The following is a 23144-nucleotide window of genomic DNA, read 5'->3' as shown; positions in this document are numbered from 1 at the left end:
TATCTCTTAGTTCGGCTGAGCCTTCGTACAAAACCGAACTCTTCCAGTCAGAGGAGGCGTGGTCAAAAATTTCATAACTCAGTCTCTAGGCTAATGGACAAAGTTAACCCATGCTTGGATTCTCCTCGCAGCGCATATAGAAGGACCTTTCAGGTAAGTCAATGGTCGTTTTCTTTTATGTACTTTTGACAACATATCGTATTTTAGAACCCATCCACCCTTCAGGAATTTTGTGACTCTGCAGTCAGGGAAGGATGTCTCTTTTATTCTATTCCCTGGGTCCTTGATGGCGCACAGGTGGTACACAGAGCCCTCTCCCCGCACAGGGAGCGGGGTGCACGTGGGAGCATGCAGGGGGGTCACACGCATACATGGAGGTGGAGCACGCAAGTGGGGTCACTCACGCATTGCATTATGGGTGTGCATGCTATTGCATGCGTACACGCTTTAGGCATGAGACAAAAAGGTTAGCCATCACTGCCCTAGGTTAATCAGGCAGCCGATGGAGAAAATCACCTCTTCCTGCAATTTTATAGATTTCACTGCTCTTATAGATGTGACAACAATAGCTGTGTCTGTAACTTAAACATTTCTGTCAATACTCCTAGATCACACAAGTGGCACGGTGGTGCTTAAAAGTTTGTGAACTCTTGTCCCAAAGGTGCTTTTTTCAAGAGACAATTGGACTTTCTTGTTTTTTTCTTTGAAGACGTTTCGCTTCTCAACCAAGAAGCTTCTTCAGCTCTCACTGGATCCAGTCAGAGCTGAAGAAGCTTCTTGGTTGAGAAGCGAAACTTCTTCAAAGAAAAAATAAGAAAGTCCAGTTGCCTCTTGAAAAAAAGCACCCTTGGGAGAACCATGACCTGGATGACTAAGAATCTCTATAGACATTTGTGAACTCTTGAATTTTCAGTCTTTCTGCATATATATGATCTAGAACAGGGGTCCCCAACCCCCAGTCTGTGGAATAAATAAATAGTAAGCTGCTTCTTTCCTCTTCCCCAAGGAAGTTATTCTAATTTCTTCTGATGAGTGAGATTGACCATTGTGTTTTAACAGGATGTATTTTTATTCTTATAGTTGACCGAAGTTACGAGGAACTGCAGTGGCTGCTAAACATGGTCCAGACTGATCCAGTGCCCTATGTCAGGTTAGCCTCCATTTTTTTCCCAACATTGCAGGATTTCAGCTTATCTTCTATTTGATTGATTGATTGATTGATTGATTGATTGATTGATAGATAGATAGATAACACCCCTAGGGGGAGAGGATATTCTGTTAAGATACAGCCTGTTGTGCCTTAAAATGGCTTCTACTGTACAGTGCTGTGGAGTTGCCATGGTAACGGCTTCACAGTACTCCACAAGGGCAGCAATGTTCATGGAAGGAGGTTTGGGATAAATAAATACTCAGGCAGCGCCGGATTATCAGATAGTTTTATATATAAATAATATTCTAAATGTAAAATTTCCTTTTCCAATAGCTCAGTTTTAGCCACCTGGTTAGAAAAGGAGGAGAGCCTGTGGCTTAGTGGCTAATATAACTGCCTAATATGTAATACAGCCATGGTTCGAATCCCAGTAAGGGTATGGCTAGCTGATGAGAGCTAAATAGCTTGAAATGGATCTATACTAGTCTCCCTTTATTTATTTATCAGCACAAATACAATACAAATATAAAAAGGCAACATTAAAAATAAAAATATGGTTTTCTGCCTGGATGGTCTTCTGTGATGAGCCGAATGACAGAAAGAGGGAGTAGTGAGCTCCCTCCCATATTTGGGCATACCAGGGGTTGTAACACACATACATACATACATAGATACATACATACATACATACATACATACATACATACTTCAAGCTATTTACCTCTCATCAGCTAGCCATACCCTTACTGGGAATCGAACCTGGGCTGTATTACATATCAGGCAGTTGTGTTAGCTACTAAGCAGTATACTCCCTCCCATAAGCTTTGTGAACGCAAATGAATGAGTTTGACTCTAATATTAAAGTTAAGGACTTCCTCTAAAATTTGACAAAGTGCAAGAAATAAAAACCTGCAAGTTAGAATTTGTGAAGATTGAAAGTTGATTTTTGTCTTCTTTTAGACATAAAATATTAAACATGTTGACAAAGAATCCACCATTTACCAAGAATATGGAATCTCCTTTATGCAATGAAGCTTTGGTCGATCAACTCTGGAAGCTTATGAATTCAGGTTAAATATTTTCCTTACAATCTTTATTATATAGAACATAAATTATTTATTTTGGTACATTATGTATACTAGACGGCTCTCCCTACACTTGAATTTGCTTATCCCTAAGTTGCTGATTTTAGAAGGCCTTCTTTTATTAAATTCATATTCTTCTTTTCTAGCATGGTACTCAAGGCAATGTGTACTGTATATTTACTGCCTATATTTACTGTATGTATACCGTATGTTTCCCAGGTATTCTCTATCGATATTCTATTTTTCGGAGTATAAGACACACCTCCCCCCCAAAAAGTGTGGAAATGTTGGTGCGTCTTATACACCAAATACAGCCATTTTTTCGCCTCCCGTAGCCCTGTCTCCGCATCACATTTTTGTGAAAAACAGGCCATTTTTCACAAAATGGAGGCACTTTTGCCTTCCCCTCCACCCCCAGATGCACTCTCCACGGCTGGGGGAAGGAAAAAGTGCCCCCATTTTTGCAAAAAATGGGCCATTTTTCGCATAAATTGAGGCGTTTTCCTTCCCCCAGTCCCCAGAAGCACTCTGCAGGCTCCAGTAGGGGGAAAGCAAACACACCTCCATTTTGGCAAAAAACGGCCCGTTTTCCACCCGTTTTTTGCCAAACGGGGTCATTTTTGCCTTCCCTCAGCACTGCTGAAGTCTGCAGAGTGCTCCTGGGGGCTAGGGAGGACAAAAACTATTTTTTCTTACTCACTTCTTCGAAATCCTGTTGTGTCTTATACACCGGTGCATCTTAAAGTCCAAAAAATACGGTATGTTCAGAATTTACCTTATGCCATTATAGTCTAAAGCACACAAATGGAATTTATTTGGACTTAAGTTCTGCACAATTTCCTCCAACATAGACTTTGTCTTTTAGTCAGTTCTGCAAAAAACATTATTCTAAGTATACTATAAATAGAAATCACCCCCATGGTATGCTGGGTTTGCTTTTGTAATAATGAACTAGTGGCTCAGTTTTGATCCTTAGGATAGACTTCTTCAAAAATCAGCTGACTTTGGAAAACAAATGTCACATCAATAAAATCTACTGATTTCTCTAGGAAGACTTAACATAAGAATTTCAGTAATTGACAGTGCCCGAGGTGATCAGATGCTGAATCCTTCTTATATAATGAGGGAAAATACATAAAAATAATATTCAGCAAATTTGTTCAAATTGACGATGCAGTGGAACAAAGGAGGTTAGTTTTTATGCAATTAAGACTTTCTCATGATAGAACCGTTTCCATCAGCAGATCTGGAAGGAGGCTGTTCTCCCCTTTTCAGATTAACAGAGTTGGAAGGGACCTTGTAGGTCATCTAGTCCACCACCACCCCCAGCCCAAGCAGGAGATCCTACACCATTTCTGACAAATGGCAGTCCAATCTCTTCTTGAAAGTCTCAAGTGATGAAGCTCCCACAACGTCTGAGGGCACGCTGTTCTTTTCAGCCCTTCACACATGCTGTCTGTGGGTTTACATCCTGCACATTAACACACATGCTCTTTGTTTCAAATTAATTTGAATAGAATTGGGTCTGGCAGCAAGAGGAATCTAACAGTGCATATTAATTTGTTGTCCCATGTGGTACTGATGGCTACTTCCTTAGATGCCTTTTAAATGGGTTTAAGAAATTCATGAGAGTTAGATAAATTGACGGTGTTGGTCCTTCTGTTTATACAACACGTCTGGTTTCAGAGGTCTAACATCGTGCTTCCCATAAAGGCCAAACATACTTCTGATGATGAAGACTGTCTTTTCCTGACACTCATCCCTCCCAGGAAGTGGTGTTCAGTAGCACTATTTATTCTCGTAACAACTCCTTGGGGTTTTTAACCTCAGATTAATCATACATATAAATATAGGCTCTGGATTAAAAAAAAATTAAGCAAAACATTGAGTGGAATATTGATATGTTCTTTTCCTAGTAAGATGCTCTTTTTATTCTACTCTAGAGAAGAAAAATGTTGCACCACAGTTCTGTCGCTGGTTTCCTTTCTTTTTTTTTCATGTAACAGACCCTGTCTTACCAAGAGGGTAAAAATTGATTTTCACCTGGCCAATTGTTTATAACAATTTTCAAAACATTTATATACAACTTGAATCTTGTGTGACCTTTTTCCTTTTGCAAGTTTACAGCTGTGGAGCAGCTTAATTTAATTGGGGTGGCAAATTTTGGAAGGCTTTGCTAAAAGTCAAATTCAAGAAGTAAAACAGTTTGGATTTTGTCTTGCATTAAAAAAAAAAACTACCGAAGCAAATTTGTCTCATAAAGTTAGTCTTTTAACTTATTTACCTTATTGCAGGGGTGTCCAAACTTGGGAACTTTAAGACTTGTGGACTTCTGGGAGTTGGAGTCCACAAGTCTTAAAGTTCCCAAGTTTGGACACCCCTGCCTTATTCTAACAAAAGGAGTGATAATGGAAGAGAGATTCTTGATTTTTTTTGAAGGGTTAGCAGCAAATCTCTGTGAGTCATGTGGACCTTGGATTTGAATTGTACTTTCTGTAAAGAACAATTGTGAAGTCCCAGATTACCAGTAAGAATATTATATTAAGATAAACTCTCTTGAAAGGCCTGCTGAAATCAGTAGAATCATAAATTGGAAAGAAAAGCAAAAGGAAATAACCTCCCGTTTATTATCTTCTGGAAGATGGGTTCAATTTTGGATGGCAAGAACTGTTGAGCTCCATTTTATTGTGTTTTTAGCTTTCTTATCAGGGCAAAAAGGTCTTTGAGTCCATACAGTATCATATGCTGCAGGATCTTATGACAGTTTTGTGTGTGTGTGTGTGTGTGTGTATACACACTTGTAATTTTCCTCTTTGCTGAATTGTGCTTGAGACACACCCATTTAATTTCATTTACTGGCTATTTTTCTTCTCTTCTAGGAACTGTTTGCTAAAATATACTGTATATTTCAACATGTTGTTGCTTCCCATACTATAAATATATCTTTTCTTGGCCTTGCATGCCGTGAAATCTATAATCATTAAAGCTAAGGACTAATAAACCTATGTCTATAGCAGTGACGTGCGGTCAGGGGAGGCAGGGGAGGCAGCGCCTCACCTCTCTTCATGAAATAATAGTATATAATATTATTTACTATATATATATATATAATATTATAATATTATATACATTTGTCCGGCCGCGCCCGGGAGCTACAGAGGCAGAAATGTTGTCGGCGCTTCCGGATGACGAAGGCACGCAAACACGCATCTACCCAGCTGTCTTTTCCAGCCTCCTAGCGCTCTTTTCCACCGATCGCGCATGTTGTGCGCGCAAGAAGGAAAAGTCCGCGGCGAAGCCCTTGTCGCCCCGAGCTCTTGTTTGCACTTCCCCCCCTTTTTCTTCGCTCCATCCCGCTCCGGCTCTGGAAGGGCCAGCGAGGTTGGCTCCAGCCGAGATCGAGAGGGAGGAGAGGAGGGGGTAGCTGCGGGCTACCTTCCGGCCAAATGCGCACGAAAAGCGTGCGCGATCGGTTGAAAAGAGCGCTAGGTAGATGCGTGTTTGCGTCCCTCTCTCCTCAGCCCCAAAGCTCTGTCCGTGCGACTCACTTCCAAGGCGGTGGCTGGAGAGGCGCGCAAGAACGGCGAGCGGTTTCCCACCAAAGCGGCATTCTGCGCACAAGAAGGCGCTGCCAGAGGACAAAGGCATGCAAACACGCATCTACCCAGCTGTCTTTTCCAGCTACCTAGTGCTCTTTTCCACCGATCGCGCACGTTGTGCGCGCAAGAAGGAAAAGTCCGCGGCGAAGCCCTTGTCGCCCCAAGCTCTTGTTTGCACTTCCCCCCCTTTTTCTTCGCTCCATCCCGCTCCGGCTCTGGAAGGGCCGGCGAGGTTGGCTCCAGCCGAGATCAAGAGGGAGGAGAGGAGGGGGTAGCTGTGGGCTACCTTCCAGCCAAATGCGCACGAAAAGCGTGCACGATCGGTGGAAAAGAGCGCTAGGTAGCTGGAAAAGACAGCTGGGTAGATGCGTGTTTGCGTGCCTTTGTCCTCCGGCAGCGCCTTCTTGCGCGCACAACGCCGCTTTGGTGGGAAACCGCTCGCCGTTCTTGCGCTCCTCTCCAGCCACCGCCTTGGAAGTGAGCCGCGCCGACGGAGCTTTGGGGCTGAGGAGAGAGGGACGCAAACACGCATCTACCTCGCGCTCTTTTCCACCGATCGCGCACGCTTTTCGTGCGCATTTGGCCGGAAGGTAGCCCGCAGCTACCCCCTCCTCTCCTCCCTCTCGATCTCGGCTGGAGCCAACCTCGCTGGCCCTTCCAGAGCCGGAGCGGGATGGAGCGAAGAAAAAGGGGGGGAAGTGCAAACAAGAGGTCGGGGCAACAAGGGCTTCGCCGCAGACTTTTCCTTCTTGTGCGCACAACATGTGCGATCGGTGGAAAAGAGCACTAGGAGGCTGGAAAAGATAGATGGGTAGATGTGTGTTTGCGTCCCTTTGTCCTCCGGCAGCACCTTCTTGCGCGCAGAACGCCGCTTTGGTGGGAAACCGCTCGCCGTTCTTGCGCGCCTCTCCAGCCACCGCCTTGGAAGTGAGTCACGCGGATGGAGCTTTGGGGCTGAGGAGAGAGGCAGGGACGGAGGGAGTGGGGGGAGAGGAGCCGCCCCCCTCACCCCGCAGGCAATGGGGAAAGCTTTCCTGAAATGGGGGGGGGGGTGTCACGGGAAATAAAAAGGGCGCGCGCTGGGGGGGACCAAGGAGGCTTTGGCGCGCCTTAGAGGCGGGTGGGAAAGCAACAAAAGGGGCAGCGAGGGCGGGCGGTGCCTGCAGGCGGCAAGGCTTGAGCGGGGTGAAAGTGCAGCCCCTTTCGTTGCTTTCCCATTCACCCCGCTCAAGCCTTGCCCGAGGGAGCTGGGGATCGGGCTTTGGGTTGGTGGGAGAGGGAGACCTTGAAGGAGTGGGGGGGGAAGGGACTGGCGCAGGTGGAGGAAGCAATGCTACGCGGATCAGTGCACTCCGCGGTCCCCTTAATGTTCACTCAGGAAGGCGGAGAATGGGACCACGTGTGCTGCACACGTGGTCCCATTCCCCGCCTTCCTGATGACGTCACCAGCCTCCCCAGCCATAACCCTCACCGCACGTCACTGGTCTATAGCAGGGGTGGGTTCCTGCCAGTTCTAACCTCTTCTATAGAAGAAGTTCCACAAATCTACAGTGCCGTTTAGAACCGGTTCTAGCTCCCTCCCCCCGCCCGTCTGCACATCATCAAGATGAAGAGCGAGAGGAGAATTCTGGGAGTTGAAGTCCACAAGTCTTAAAGCTGTCAAGTTTGAACACCCCTGGAGTTTTTTTTCTAAAGGGTTAGGGGTGCAAGGGTCTTGTAACTTGACAGCTTTAAGACTTGCACACTTCAATGCCAGAGTTCCTGAGCCAACCTGACTGGAGGAGGAATTCTGGGAGTTGAAGTCCACAAGTCTTAAAGCTGTCAAGTTTGAATACCCCTGGGGTTTTTTTTCTAAAGGGCTAGGGGTGCAAGGGTCTTGTAATTTGACAGCTTTAAGACTTGCGTGCCTCAAATGCCAGAGTTTCTGAGCCAGCATTTTGGTTGCTAAGCAAGAGTGTTGTTAAGTGAGTTTCACCACATTTTACAAGTTGGCCACGCACACCCAGTCACATGACTGCCAAGCCACTCCCACTGCAGTCACATGGCTGGCAAGCCACTCCCATCCAGTCACATGGCTGGCAAGCCACTCCCACAAAGCAGGCCACACCTACAGAAGAGGTTCTAAAAAATTTTGAAACCCACCACTGGTCTATAAGTTTACATCTATAATATTATACATACACATACAATTGTGCTTGCCTGCCTGTGCGTGCGCACACACACACACACACACAGTATATAGAGGAATTGACCTTTTAAAATCTCAACTTGTTTCAGTGTAAGTTGTGACCACTGTACATGTAGTCCTCGCTTACTGAACACTTGTTCAGCGACTCTTTGAAGTTACAACATTGTGGAAAATGGGAGACTTGTGATTGGTCCTCAAAGCTGCAATTGTTGCAGCATCCCTGCAACGATTTGTGCTCTTGGCAGCCGGCATGCATTTAGGATAGTCGCAACTCCCAGCGATCACAAGGGTGTCATTTGCGTCCCTGATAGCCTATGGCTTTCAACAAGCATACATTAGTGGGGAAGCCTGTGGGAAATTGCAAGCCATTATCACATGATGTGCTTGAAGACTCACAGTGTTTCACTTAACAACTGCAACTGGAGCTGGCATAAGTCAGGTGCAGTCACACGGCATTTCACTTTATGACGGCATTCTTTAGTGGCAGATTCGCCAGTCCTAACAGCAGTTGGTAGCCCGTAGCAGATGCATTTATTGCCCATTTGTTGGAAGTATTTAATAAAAATACAATGAATCTTTTTATCAGTTAAAGGTAAGTAAAAACAACGTTGCTAATTGTTATTTCTTGGTGATGTATGCTCAGAATTCCTGTTGTTGCAAAATGGTATCAGTCCTTGAGTTGCAGCCGTTTGTTCAGCAACAGTGTGAAGTTGCAATTGGTGCTGAATGAAAGGACTTGCGTCTGGGAGTAAGTCTTGGAAGTTCCAGCCATTTCAGTTCCCCCGCAGTCCCATGAACACAATTCTAGCATTTGTCAGCTAGTTTTCACTTATGCCCAGTTGCAGTTGTTCCACAATCGTGTGATCACTATTTGCAACCTTTGCCAGCTTACCACAGTGGGGAAGCCAAAGAGGGAAGTTGCAATTTGCTCGGATAACTCTTACACACACACACACACACACACACACACACACACACACACACACACACACCTTTCTTTGCTCGGATAGACCACACTTGCTACATGCATGCACCCACTAGCTATGTCCTTACCCGGTCTCTATGTACTTGTTCAGCACTCTCCTCCCTCCCCTCTGGTCACTTAAATGCACCTCACTCTTCTCCCATCCTTTGCTAATGTGCATGCGCCCAAGAATGCCAACCTGGACCTTCCTGTGCTCCAACACGCACACACACACACACACCACCCTATTTCCTGGCCCTCACTGCGCTTGCAGGTACCCAGCAGTGCCCTCCTTCCTAGGCCCGTCGGCGTTTGCCAGCATCCATGCCCTCTCTTCCCAGCCTTTCTTCGCTTGTAAGCCTCCTGTGTCCTCCTTCACTGGCCTTCCTGAGCTTGTGACACACCGCAGCACACACACACACACCCAATCTTATGCGCAGTCAGTACTGGGCTTCTCCCACTCCTCTGCAGCACCCCTACGTTCCTTCTTTACAGGGTGGGGCTCCCTCTGCTTCTTCCTTAAATGGCCCCAAACCTGGAACTACGACTTGTTGGATCATCATTGCCAAGCAGTGCAGTCAGTCAAAATTGCGCCTTACAGCCTCCTGCTTAGCAACGGCAATCCCAGTCCCAATGGCTGTCATAACTCCAGGACTACCTGCAGAGGTGAAGTTGATACCTTTCTGAGAGCTCTTTATCCTTGCTGTGGACGTTGTAGCGGAAGGCATCATTGTTCTGACCTAGGCTTCCCGAAATCAGGAAGCAGACTCCTTGTCTTGACAAAACCCCTTTTTATTAGGCTAATGTGAATTCCACTCACTTGCAACCAGCACAGTCCCAGCAAACAGTCTTTCAAGGGTGAATTTACAACCACAGACCTTATCAAGGTCGGAGAGCTGCCAGGCCGATATGTTCCAAACGCCAATGCTGTACCAGAAAATACTTGGCAAGGAGTCTCTGGGAGTCACAAACAAATCTTCACATTCACGAAAGGAACTAATTGTCTCCTGCAAACTCCACTCCCCTTTTGCTCATCTTTTATTCCCTATGGGAAGGGCCATTCACCGTCCACCGGTGCCTTTACTCTCAAGTTGTCCCTTGTTCCTTAGCTGTTTCCTTCTCCTGGCAGCTCTGCACATGCAGACATCGGGAACAGGCTCCAGCTGTTCTTCTACCCCACTGATCTCCGACTCCGAAGGCAGCTGATAACTGTCGGACGGCCCTGGCCTCATCTCTGCCTCCGACGCAGAGCCCTCATCAGAACTTTCCCCAGACTCCAGGACTGACCCATGTTCCTCCCCAACCTTCTCACTGTCTGAATCTGCTGCCAGCTCTGCTGGCGGGCCACAACAATCATGTCTGTAAAGATGACTCTTTGTTCTCTCTCTCTCTCTCTGCTCCTCAAGGTACATGCCATGACTGGAGGCTGCGCTGTGGTGTCGTCGACCTGTACTTCACCCTGTTTGGTCTTAGCAGGCCTTCCTGTTTGCCCCTGCCGGAGCTCGGCTTAGTCCTTAACCTCAAAGAAAAGAAAGCTGTGCTGAATCCGACGATAATCCCTGAACCCGGAGCAAATGGCCTGGAACCTCCTAACAATCCAAACTCCCTGGGTCAAATAGTTGGCTTCCAAAGCACAGTAAGCAAATCCGCCCCGCTCCCATTCCTTGCACACCCTGAGCTCCCTTCTTCACCAGCTCAGCAGCTGAGTTTCCTTCAGTGGTCTCTGTTTTTAACCCTTGTTGCTCCTGATCTCACTGTAGCCTGCTTCCCTTGGCCAAAGGTTGTCTCCACTCTCCCCTTAGGCCATTTATTTAATCGGGCTGTAATTTTTCTCATCCACGTTGCTTGAAAAAGTGAACACCGTGCCTACATCCTGTCCACAGAAGGCTTGACTCTCATGGAGAGGGAAGCCTCCATAAACAATGGCACAGATTTTAAGGTATCAACCTGGGTGATAAATTGCCACATGACAAGTGCGTAAACAAATGTGCCTTTGGCTTTTTCCTCTAGGCTGACATCCCTTTTTAATTAGCAAAACATGTCCTTTCAGGCTGTATTAAGACTCTTACTTGTACGGCTCAACTTATAAAGATAGCTTTGTTTTGGCATTGGTCATAACTAATCTATGATTAATAACATGCTCTCTTCCCCCACTATTCTCTTAGTAATCTTGTACACCTAGGGGCCTAATAGCCCATTTTTTTAAAAAAATAAGGAATGTCTGCCATTGTTTAGTAACATATTTATGATTTGGCTGGTTTGGGAGGATGACAGCTCATTCCATTGTATCCAGTAGGAATAATTGCATTTGTGTTCTCAAGAATGACTCCTACAGCTGATATTGTGAAGGATCCCAAATGTATTGTGTTCAGTTCCCAATAGATTAGAATTGTTGCTTATGTTCTTGTTATACCACTTTTAATATTTACACATTTAACTTTTTTTAATTGCTTCTCAAGGAAGATGATCACCTTATTAAGGAAACGTCCATCCTTCCCCTTCCACATCAGCAGGGGTTGAAGAGGAAAGCTGATACACCTCTTGGGTCTCCGCTGGAACCTGGACAGATACTTGAGAAGACCGAAGACAGCAAAGTTAAGCTCAAAATAAGGGTAAGTCAATGGTAGATAGCAGGAGAACCGTGCACACTCCAATCATAAACATCAGCTATCACTATATGGTTCTGTACTTGCCTGGGGAGAAAAATCCAGCCCCTTTTGAAAGATGGCTTGTATCTTATCACATGACTAGCTGATAGCCCAGCATTGCCCCCGTATTTATTTATTGGGAGAAAATGTCCGGACCAAACTTAATTTCTGAAGTTGGGTTTTCCCCCTTGCCAGTGGGAGTCTCTTTGTGGAGTACTATTAAGCCGTTACCATGGCAGCTCCACTGTGCTGTACAGTAGAATCCATTTTGTGGCAGTACAGTAGAAGCCTTTGAAAGGCACAGCAGGCTGCATCTTAACAGAACACACAGGTGTTAGGGGTGTCTTACCCCCACAGTATTTGTCTCCAGAGAGTAAGTCATCTGTGTACCAAGTTTGGATGAAATTGCTCGAGGCATTCCAGAGTTACAGCAGTACAGTAGAAGCCCATGAATTTAACTGAATTTAACCCCACGCTTGGACTCTCCAAGCAGCGCCCAGAGAATGGCCGTTCAGGTAAGCCAATGGTCATTTTAAGGCACAACAGGCTGTATCTTAATGGAACATACAACCCTAGGGGTGTTATATAGAAGATTCTTTGACTTAGGGACTACATAAGATACCCCCAAAACAAGGGAGAGAGTGAAAGAGCTTTAGCTTTTGACATTACTATGTCTAATCTCTTCGTCTGTCCCAAAGTAGTAAGAAATTGCTAATACCAGGCGGGTCCAACTGAGTAACTCATTATCTGCTGCATTTTTACATTTGTATTAATAGCCATATCTTCAGCAGCATAAACAAATAGTTCTCATTCTAGGAGAAATTGACAGTAAATGAAATTAGGTTTGGGTTTTTTAAAAAAAAAACCAAGTTTTTTGTTTTTTTAAACTGGCTTGTTTATTATAATTAATTATTATAATTATAGATGTGGAAAAGAAAAGAAAAAAACATATTTTAGCTGCTGATTAGCACTTTTAATCTATGTTTTGGATTTTTTTTTTCTTCTAATGCAGTTTTCAAATTCCCAAGAAGAAGAAGAGATTGATATGGACACGGTTCATGACAGTCAAGCTTTTATCTACCATCATTTAAATATGCTGGAAAGACCATCAACACCAGGTTAGTGTTGGGTGGATAAAAGTCAGTAATAATAAAAAAAACAATTCTAATGTTTAAATTTACCAAACTCTGATTTTTAATTTTAAAAGGCAGCAATTTCTTGTTTACCAAAATGTTAAAAAGTGTTTATTAGTCCCTCACAAAAACATGCAAAAACTGTACTTAAAAAAAAGGATTGGTTTGGTCCAGAGTTGGTATTCAGCAAGTTCTGACGAGTTCTGGAGAACTGGTAGTGGAAAATTTGAGTAGTTCGGAGAACCGGTAAATACTACCTCTGACTGGTCCTGTCCCCATCTATTCTCTGCCTCCCGGGTCCCAGCTGATCGGAAGGAAATGGGGATTTTGAGTAACCTTCCCCTGGAGTGGAGTGGGAATGGAGATTTTACAGTATCCTTCTCCTGCCACGCCCACCAAGCCACATCCACAGAACAGGTGGTATCTAATAAAATACTACTATCTAATAGTAGTAGGGCACTATCTAATAAAATGAAATTCAATGATGAAAAGAGTAAGGTTCTACATTTAGGCAACAAAAATGGAATGCACAGGTACAGTATAGGTGGTACCTTGCTCAGTAGTAGTAACTGTGAAAGGGATCTTGGAGTCCTAGTGGACAACCATTTAAATATAAGCCAGCAGTGTGCAGCAGCTGCCAAAAAAGCCAACACAGTCCTAGGCTGCATCAACAGAGGGATAGAATCAAGATCACGTGAAGTGTTGATGCGGCTTTATAATGCCTTGGTGAGGCCACACTTGGAATACTGCATTCAGTTCTGGTCGCCACGATGTAAAAAAGATGTGGAGACTCTAGAAAGAGTGCAGAGAAGAGCAACAAAGATGATTAGGAGACTGGAGGCTAAAACATATGAAGAACGGTTGCAGGAACTGGGTATGTTTAGCTTAAGAGAAAGAAGGACTAGGGGAGACATGATAGCAGTGTTCCAATATCTCAGGGGTTGCCACAAAGAAGAGGGAGTCAAACTATTTTCCAAGGCACCTGAGGGTAGAACAAGAAGCAATGGGTGGAAACTAATCAAGGAGAGAAGCAACTTAGAACTGAGGAGAAATTTCCTGACAGTTGGAACAATCAATCAGTGGAACAGCTTGCCTCCAGAAGTTGTGAATGCCCCAACACTGGAAGTCTTTAAGAAGATGTTGGATAGCCATTTGCCTGAAATGGTATAGGGTTTCCTGCCTAGGCAGGGGGTTGGACTAGAAGACCTCCAAGGTCCCTTCCAACTCTACTATTGTATTGTATTGTAAAAAAAAAATTGAATCCCACCCCTGGTTTGGTCATGTTCATATATACAGTATATTCACATTGTCATTCATTTCAGTCCTGATCAATGCTTAGTCCATGCTTTTAAATTTCCATTTCATATGTATAAAGAAAGAACATTGATGGAAGTGTTTCCTGTGCTTAGATGATGATGAAACTTGTCCTAGTTAGGTTAAAAGGTTATTTATAATGTACTCCTCTGGAATCTACAGTGCAGCAGAAGTGCACTTTATTTACTTGTCTGTGGAAATTCTCAGTCATCCAGGTCATGGCTGTCCCCAAAGGTGCTTTTTGAAAAGTTAGTTGGACTTTTGTACATTAGGGGGGGGGGGGGGGGAAGAATCACATCACAAATGCATGGGACAACATAGGAGAACAAACCCATTAAGACAAGATTCAGCAGACCATCTGCATTCGAAAGACAAAAGTCACTCTTTTGAAGAGAGCAGAGTCCATTTTCTGGACAGAGAGGACCTCTAGCTTGAGGGGGTCAGAGGCCATTTACATTAAGATTAAACAGCCCTCTCTCAAAAGAGAGGGAGGGATACAACACCAGCTACTCCTGTTTACAACACAGTCCTTTCAGCAGTTCCAAGAAGACTCCACATCCATTTGCACTATTCAGGTGACCCTGAGGACAGAAGTACACCTCCAAGTGGCCTCAATGACTCTCAGAAAGAGTGCTAATGACCAGATGGTTGCAAGGAATATAAATCCTTCCATTCTCCACCATTCAGTCAGAACCGAAGAAGCTTCTTGGATGAGAAGTGAAATCTCTTCAAGGGAGAAACAAAGTCCAGTTGCTTTTTGAAAATGCACCTTTGAGACAATGTATTTGTTTGCTTACACTTAAGAGTCACTTAGGCAATGAGGTGGGCTGTACCTAAATTTGATGAATAAAAATAAACATTGCAAGGACACAAGAGAGCAGTCAGACGAGGAGACCCAGACTCATCGGTAGCCTCACATTGCAAAGAACAAAAACACATTTTTGAAGCTAGTAAGATTGTTGGACAAGCAGGCATAAAACAGCCAGGGAAATTATTGAAACCTGAGAAACAAGCCCCTTGTTAGTCAATACCACCGCCTATCAACTACTTAGAAGGCGGGTGCTGGACAGCACAAGCAAACCACAGCTATTGACTTAAAAGCCAGCCATCAACACATCCCAATCAACGTCTAAAAAGCAACTTACAGACGAGCAGTGGACGCACACGTCCATCGCCTTCGGGGACCGGAAGTCGTCTCTGCACGCCCCTTTTTTTGTGAAAGTGCTCCTGGGGGCCGGAGAGGGCAAAAATGCAACAAGTGAGGGTTTTGAGAAGTGAAAAGAGGCCTGTTTTTTTGCAAAAATGGGCTGTACAGAAGATGTGGGAGGCCTGTAGAATGCTCCTGGGGGCTTGGGAGGGCAAAAATGAGCAGAAAACAGGCCCGTTTTTTGCAAAACACTGGATATGCAAAGAATTTGGGAGGCCTGTAGAGAGTTCCTGGGAGCTTGGGAGGGCAAAAACACCCCAATTTTTGTGAAAAACAGGCCCTTTTTCATTTGTTTTTCCCCTCTCCAGCCCCCAGGGCACTCTACAGGCTTCCCAAACCCTCTGTGCGTCCATTTTTTGCGAAAAATGGAATGCATGGGGCGAGGTTTTGGGAGGCAAAAATGCTGTATTCAATGTATAAGACACACACAGATTTTCACCCTCTTTTGGGGGAGGAAAAAGTGCATCTTATACTCCAAAAAATATGGTATATCTGACCAGTATGACCTTGGTCCTGTGGTCCAAGTAGAATACTGATAATTAGATCCCCAAGGCAGCAAATCCTATTGTTTAAAGGAAAAGCAGAGCAATCAACTCCTTCAACTGTCTGTAATAGATCTTCTGAAAAGGATTTGTTGAGTACCATATTAGTAAAGCTTTAGCAGTCAGGAAGAATATAAGAGCAGCGCCCAGCTTAATAATGAACTGATTAAACTGCTCTGTGTGCATCCTTAAGCAAATCAGACATAAGGTAAATAAATCTAATAGCCGGTATTAAGGGTTTTCAGGGCAGACTTTACCATGAAGGAAAAGTTAATTAGACGTGAGCATCTCCCTTCTTAAAATGTACTTCAAATAGGCTGCAGCTTTTCTCAGTGAGCCATATCTTCAGGCCATTCCTGAATAGCCCTTAGAAAGCATAGTACTGGCAAATAGCTTGTGCCTTTAAAAAAATAAAAATAAAAATAAAAGCCTCCCATTTCAAATGGCCATTGTAACAGATGTGGAAAATTTGTCCCAAATCTCCCACTGTTTTCACTCAACTGGGAAACTCTTCCTTATGGGAGAGGAGCATTATTTTACAAATGTGGTCGATTCAGGATTTCAAAATTGACATGAGTTGACCAAAGCAGAGATCATATTTCAAACAGTAAGTCGGAAATCTGTCAGATCCAATCATTTCTATGGGCAGACCGTTTTATAAGCGAGAATGCCATAAGAGGGTTTCAATATGGGTTAACTTAGTCTTTTCTGTAATGCTTTGTTTTTAATTGTAAGATGTAAATACAAACAGAAAATAATAAATGGTTTGTTTTTATTCCCATTTGAATAGAACAAAACAGAATAGAATACAATAACAAAGTTGGAAGGGACCTTGGAGATCTTAAAGTCCAACCCCCTGCTTAGGCAGGAAACCCTACACCGCTTCAGACAAATGGTTATTAAATTTCTTCTTAAAAACTTCCAATGTTGGAGCATTCCCAATTTATGAATCCTTAGATCTTGTCTCCTTGATTAGTTTCCACCCATTGCTTCTTGTCCTGCCCTCAGGTGCTTTGGAGAATAGCTTGACTCCCTCTTCTTTGTGGCAACCCCTGAGATATTGGAAGACTGCTATCACGTCTCCTCTAGTCCTTCTTTTCATTAAACTAGACCAGGGGTGTCCAAACTTGGGACCTTTAAGACTTGTGGACTTCAACTCCCAGAATTCCCCAGCTGGCTGGGGAATTCTGGGAGTTGAAGTCCACAAGTCTTAAAGATCCCAAGTTTGGACACCCCTGAACTAGACATACCCAGTTCCTGTGACCTTTCTTCATATGTTTTAGCCTCCAGTCCCCTAATCATCTTTGTTTAGGATCCTTCTTTTATTATTTTTTATAATAACTCAAAGTGGGAAACATAACCTTATGCTCCCTCTTCTCCGATTTTTCTCACAACAACAACACTGTGAGGTGGGTTGGGATGAGGCAGAGTGATTGACCCAAAGTCACCCAGCCAGCTTTCATGCTAGAACTCACAGTCTCCTTGTGATTGGCCCAAAGTCATTCATCTGGCTTTCATATCTAAGGCAGGACTAGAACTCACAGTCTTCTGATTTCTAGCCTGGAGCCTTAGCCACTAGATCAAACTGATGCTGTATTTCAGACAGTGACCATTTATCAGGCCATAACTGATAAATGGTGATAGGGTACATCCTATGAACTCAGAAGAGAGAATGCAAGTCAGCTGGGCTGGAAACAATGGCCATTGTTTAAAATCTCTAATGAACCTATGTCGGATAAGACAAAGCAGTACCAAACTGGGTGGGCCAATATTTTGGCTTGCTGTATCAAGGCTTTCTATGTTTGAATGGCTGTATGGCTTCCATATGGCATTTATTAAAATCAAAGGAACTGCTTGGACATATTCTTCTAAAGCACCGTTCCCATTTTTCAAATAACAAAGGGATAATTTTTGAGCCCCTTGCTGAGAACAAAATCTGGTAGCTTTAGTACAGGCACAGCACTGTTTGGTTGCAAAGATGACTGAAGTTGTTATTTCAGCTTCTTCTTTTTAAATAACAAAGAGGACAGCAGCTCATCTGAATAATCTGCAAATGGATTGAGTTAAGACTTGGAGACCCAAAAGTGGCCTCTAGAATACTTACGACTTTTTTAAATTTGACATGTTTCCAACTATGACTAGAATTTTTCCTGTTCCGAAGCCAGTTTTCTAACATAGTCATGTACTGTCTTCACTTGGTTCTTTTCAAACAATTGACGTTTTATTTTGCCCGGGATACTTAGCAGATTTCTTCTGGAAAGTCTAAGGCACAGCTCTGTACTGTGTTTCCCTGAAAATAAGACAGGGTCTTGTTTTCTTTTGACCACCTGAAATAAGCGCTTGCCCTTATTTTCAGGGAGGTGTTATTATTTTTGAGGTGCAGGAGGCCCCTTAAACTAGGCCTGCGAATCAACTGATCCAGAGGAAGTTCTGTCTTTGTTTCTGGCACACTCTTGCCAGCCCTAGCATCGCTGGATCCACTGCTGTTTTTGTGGCCGGCACTAACACAATGGGCGCAGTGGCTAGGGTTTGCAGGAGCAGCCTCCACAAGACCGTTCCACATGGATAGCAGGTGCATGCAGGGTGCGTGGGGCATGTTCCCCCTTTTTCGCCACCAGGAAATGGCGGGGACCAGTTGCGCATGCATTTAAATATTTTAGGAGAGGGGTTATTTTAGCGCATGCGCTCAAAAGCCTGATTGAGCTTATTATCTGGGGAGGTCTTATTTTCGGGAAAACAAGGTACATGGACAACTTGGGGGGGGGGTTTCACCCGTAGGTTGTAGCCATGTGAGGTCTTTATAACACAACGGCCATTTCATTTTCAGCCTTTGTGCCATCTGAGATTTAGATCTTAATTTTATATTTGCATGGCAACTATCCTCAAAGTCTATAAACTCTACATCTCGCTAAATGGCAACTTTATGGCAGATTCCCAGAAAGTGAAAGTTCAAAGAAACATTTGGGCTAAAGTTTTGGAACTTGTATTGGAATGAAGTGGGAAGAGTTTGAAAACCTAACAGACAAGGCAAACTCTGCTTGTGGATTGTTGTTGTTTTGTAATTTTGTTGAAGTATCGTAAGCGTCATAAAGGATAATTCAATGCAATTCTTGTACCAATAGGTCCATACTTGCAAATGGAGATAGATGTTCCTAAAATAGGGCATTTATGATGTTGGGTTGCCTTGACAAGACTTGAAAATTGTCTAAGAACTTGTAATGTAGAAAAGTCACTGAAGTGTTATGTATAATTCAACAGACAGGTTTAATTACCATATGCGTGTGGCAATTCTTTTGAAATTATCTCTGTCATTTTCTACTACTATCAAGAAAATAATCTTGCAGGATCAGCAAGGCTGTAAAACAGCTTTTTATTTCATTTTTCCTATCTATCTATCATCTATCTATCTATCTATCTATCTATCTATCTATCTATCTATCTATCTATCTATCTTTATTGTAAGCTTTAACAACAGTAAGAACTAATACAAACTTTAAAAAGGAAAGGAAGAAAAAAGAAAAAGCTAAGTTTAGAAAGAAAAAAAGGAAAAAAGATATAAAACAAGATATAAAGAAGTGACTTTTGATTTCACCATAGATCCAACTATAATTACATTTTAACCTTACTTTACTTTATTGATTAGCCCTTGAGCCATATCAAAGTGCAGAGTTCCAGACACAAATGATTACTAAAATCTGATAGAAACAACTTAAAATGGAATTGGATAAAATACAATTTAAAATGAAATTGGAATAAAATACAATAACTTGAGATATAGATAAATAAAATATGGTAAGTTTATATTTCGGTATACACCTACAATCTACCCCAATGAGTCCCGTATATGCTGAGCTCAATCAAACCATTTTGCTTATGTACTTACATTTTAATCTTTCTATGCTTCAACCATCTCTTCTTTCTATAATCTATCCTGTCCAATCATCAAAACCATAATCCATGTTTTTTTTACACAAAAACTCAATAAGGGGTTTCCAGTCTTCAATAGATGTATATATTCTCATTCATTCTCTCTCTCTCTCTCTCTCTCTCTCTCTCTCTCTCTCTCTCTCTCTCTCTCTCTCTCTCTCTCTGTGTTTGTGTGTGTGTGTGTAGAACTATCTTCCAAGAATTCATCCAATCCCTTTTGAAAGCCATTTACATTAGCAACCATCTTGATGTCTAAACCTATTGTGCCCTTACCCTTATATTTCTATACCTCAATAGCAAACATCTGTGAAACTGAAGACAATTCAACCTCTGCTTATGCACATCTATTGAGTTATGCGCTCAATGGAAGAGGAGAAGGCCTATTGGAGCTAGTTATCACAAGTCCATTGGGCAGACAAACTCCTATTCCAGAGAATATGTACTACAGGTAGTCCTTGACTTAAAATAGTTTGTGTAGTGACCGTTCAAAGTTGCAATGGCACTGAAAGAAATGGGTTATAGCTGCTCTTCAATTTACGACCATTGTAGCATCCCCATGGTCACATGATCAAAATTCAGACACGTGCCAACTGGTTCATATTTATCACGGTTGCAGCATACCAGGGTCATGTGATCTTTTGACAAGCAAAATCAACGGGGAAGCCAAATTCACGTAACAGCGGTGTCACTAACAACTGCAGTGATTCACTTAACAAATGTGGCAGTAAAAGTCATAAAATGGGGCAAAAAGCACTTAACAAATGTCTCACTTAGCAACAAAAATGTGGGGCTGTGTTGTGGTTGTAAGTCGAGGACTCCCTGTATGTGGCTTTGGATGTTGTGACCCGATAAGGATCAGCCAATCCTTGTGATTATTTCCTCTTTCAGACATTTTGTGCTTTCCTAGGTGATGGGGAGGATAAATGTCATGGTTTGAGAAATGTTGGCCCAAATCATTGAAGCAATTAATTTGTAGAGTTGGGACAATTTTCTTATTGTGTTGACAGAAAATAGATTATCGCAAATCAAAAAATAGGACACAAAACTAAAAAAAGGACAGAGAATGTATATGAGCTAAAAATGGAGTTTTGGTTGCTGTTTCCTGAAGAATTTTGACCAAAGAATACATTTGCTAAAAAGAAAGATTCTGAAGAACATCAGATAATTCTTTATGACTAGTATTATCTGGGGATCAGGTTGGCTTATGAATACAATCGGTATTTATAGCAGTTTGTTAGCATTTCATAATACTTGTTTTGTGCTATTCTTATACTGCCCAATGGGGGGTATAAAGTAATAAACAAGAATTCCTGGAGATTTGAAAATAAACAGATGTTACCTCAGGGACCATCCTAGGAAACAGCTGCACTCTCTGAATTGTTTGGTGTCAAATGAATTGGGATGCAAATGGCTGCCCCTCTGTATCTTTCAGTCTACTTGGCTCTTATGGTAGAAACCTACAGCAGGAAAATAATCTATCACATCTGTTCTAAACAATCACTGAATTTTGCACCATAACTTTTTGCTTCTAAAAATAAGACCTTTCTCTAAAATAGGATATCATACCTTCTGGAATACTTTGATTCAAACATCTATCTATCTATCTATCTATCTATCTATCTATCATCTACCTACCTACCTACATCTATCTATCTATCTATCTATCTATCTATCTATCTATCTATCTATCTATCTATCTATCATCTATCTATCTACTATCTATCTATCTATCATCTATCTATCATCTATCTATCATCTATCTATCTACTATCTATCTATCTATCATCTATCTATCATCTATCTATCATCTATCTATCTATCATCTATCTATCTATCTATCATCTATCTATCATCTATCTATATCTATCATCTATCTATCTATCATCTATCTATCATCTATCTATCTACTATCTATCTATCATCTATCTATCATCTATCTATCATCTATCTATCTATCATCTATCTATCTACTATCTATCTATCTATCATCTATCTATCATCTATCTATATCTATCTATCATCTATCTATCTATCATCTATCTATCATCTATCTATCTATCATCTATCTATCTACTATCTATCTATCTATCATCTATCTATCTACTATCTATCTATCTATCATCTATCTATCATCTATCTATCTATATCTATCTATCATCTATCTATCTACTATCTATCTATCTATCATCTATCTATCATCTATCTATCATCTATCTATCTATCATCTATCTATCATCTATCTATCTATCTATCATCTATCTATCATCTATCTATATCTATCTATCATCTATCTATCTATCATCTATCTATCATCTATCTATCTACTATCTATCTATCTATCATCTATCTATCATCTATCTATCATCTATCTATCTATCATCTATCTATCTACTATCTATCTATCTATCATCTATCTATCATCTATCTATATCTATCTATCATCTATCTATCTATCATCTATCTATCATCTATCTATCTATCATCTATCTATCTACTATCTATCTATCTATCATCTATCTATCATCTATCTATCATCTATCTATCTATCATCTATCTATCTACTATCTATCTATCTATCATCTATCTATCATCTATCTATATCTATCTATCATCTATCTATCTATCATCTATCTATCATCTATCTATCTATCATCTATCTATCTACTATCTATCTATCTATCATCTATCTATCATCTATCTATCATCTATCTATCTATCATCTATCTATCTACTATCTATCTATCTATCATCTATCTATCATCTATCTATATCTATCTATCATCTATCTATCTATCATCTATCTATCATCTATCTATCTATCATCTATCTATCTACTATCTATCTATCTATCTATCTATCTATCTATCTATCTATCTATCTATCTACCATCTAGCTATCATCTATCTATATCTATCTATCATCTATCTATCTATCTATCTATCTATCTATCATCTATCATCTATCTATCATCTATCTATCTATCTATCATCTATCTATCTACTATCTATCTATCTATCATCTATCTATCATCTATCTATCTATCATCTATCTATCATCTATCTATCTATCATCTATCTATCTACTATCTATCTATCTATCATCTATCTATCATCTATCTATATCTATCTATCATCTATCTATCTATCATCTATCTATCATCTATCTATCTATCTATCATCTACCTACCTACCTACATCTATCTATCTATCTATCTATCTATCTATCTATCTATCTATCTATCATCTATCTATCTACTATCTATCTATCTATCATCTATCTATCATCTATCTATCTATATCTATCTATCATCTATCTATCTACTATCTATCTATCTATCATCTATCTATCATCTATCTATCATCTATCTATCTATCATCTATCTATCAT

The 23144-nt window shown here is 41.8% G+C and overlaps 1 protein-coding gene across 1 annotated transcript in view; it reads left to right on the top strand.

Annotated features, from left to right (window-relative positions):
• The window catches only part of TAF2 (TATA-box binding protein associated factor 2), a gene marked incomplete at its 5' end in the record, with an annotated part of 87036 nt that overhangs the window by 49517 nt on the left and 14375 nt on the right, over positions 1–23144 (top strand). Inside the window, 5 exons of the mRNA XM_081953231.1 lie at positions 1081–1150; positions 2111–2220; positions 10393–10622; positions 11446–11598; positions 12647–12752. Coding sequence (XP_081809357.1) covers positions 1081–1150; positions 2111–2220; positions 10393–10622; positions 11446–11598; positions 12647–12752 — 669 coding nt within the window. The remainder of the gene's footprint in view (positions 1–1080; positions 1151–2110; positions 2221–10392; positions 10623–11445; positions 11599–12646; positions 12753–23144) is intronic.

This window comes from Natrix helvetica, assembly GCF_964273705.1.
Source record: "Natrix helvetica genome assembly, chromosome: 4".
Lineage (NCBI taxonomy): Eukaryota > Metazoa > Chordata > Lepidosauria > Squamata > Natricidae > Natrix > Natrix helvetica.
Note: the sequence above shows the minus strand (reverse complement) of the source record. Positions and strands in the feature narration are given on the sequence as shown.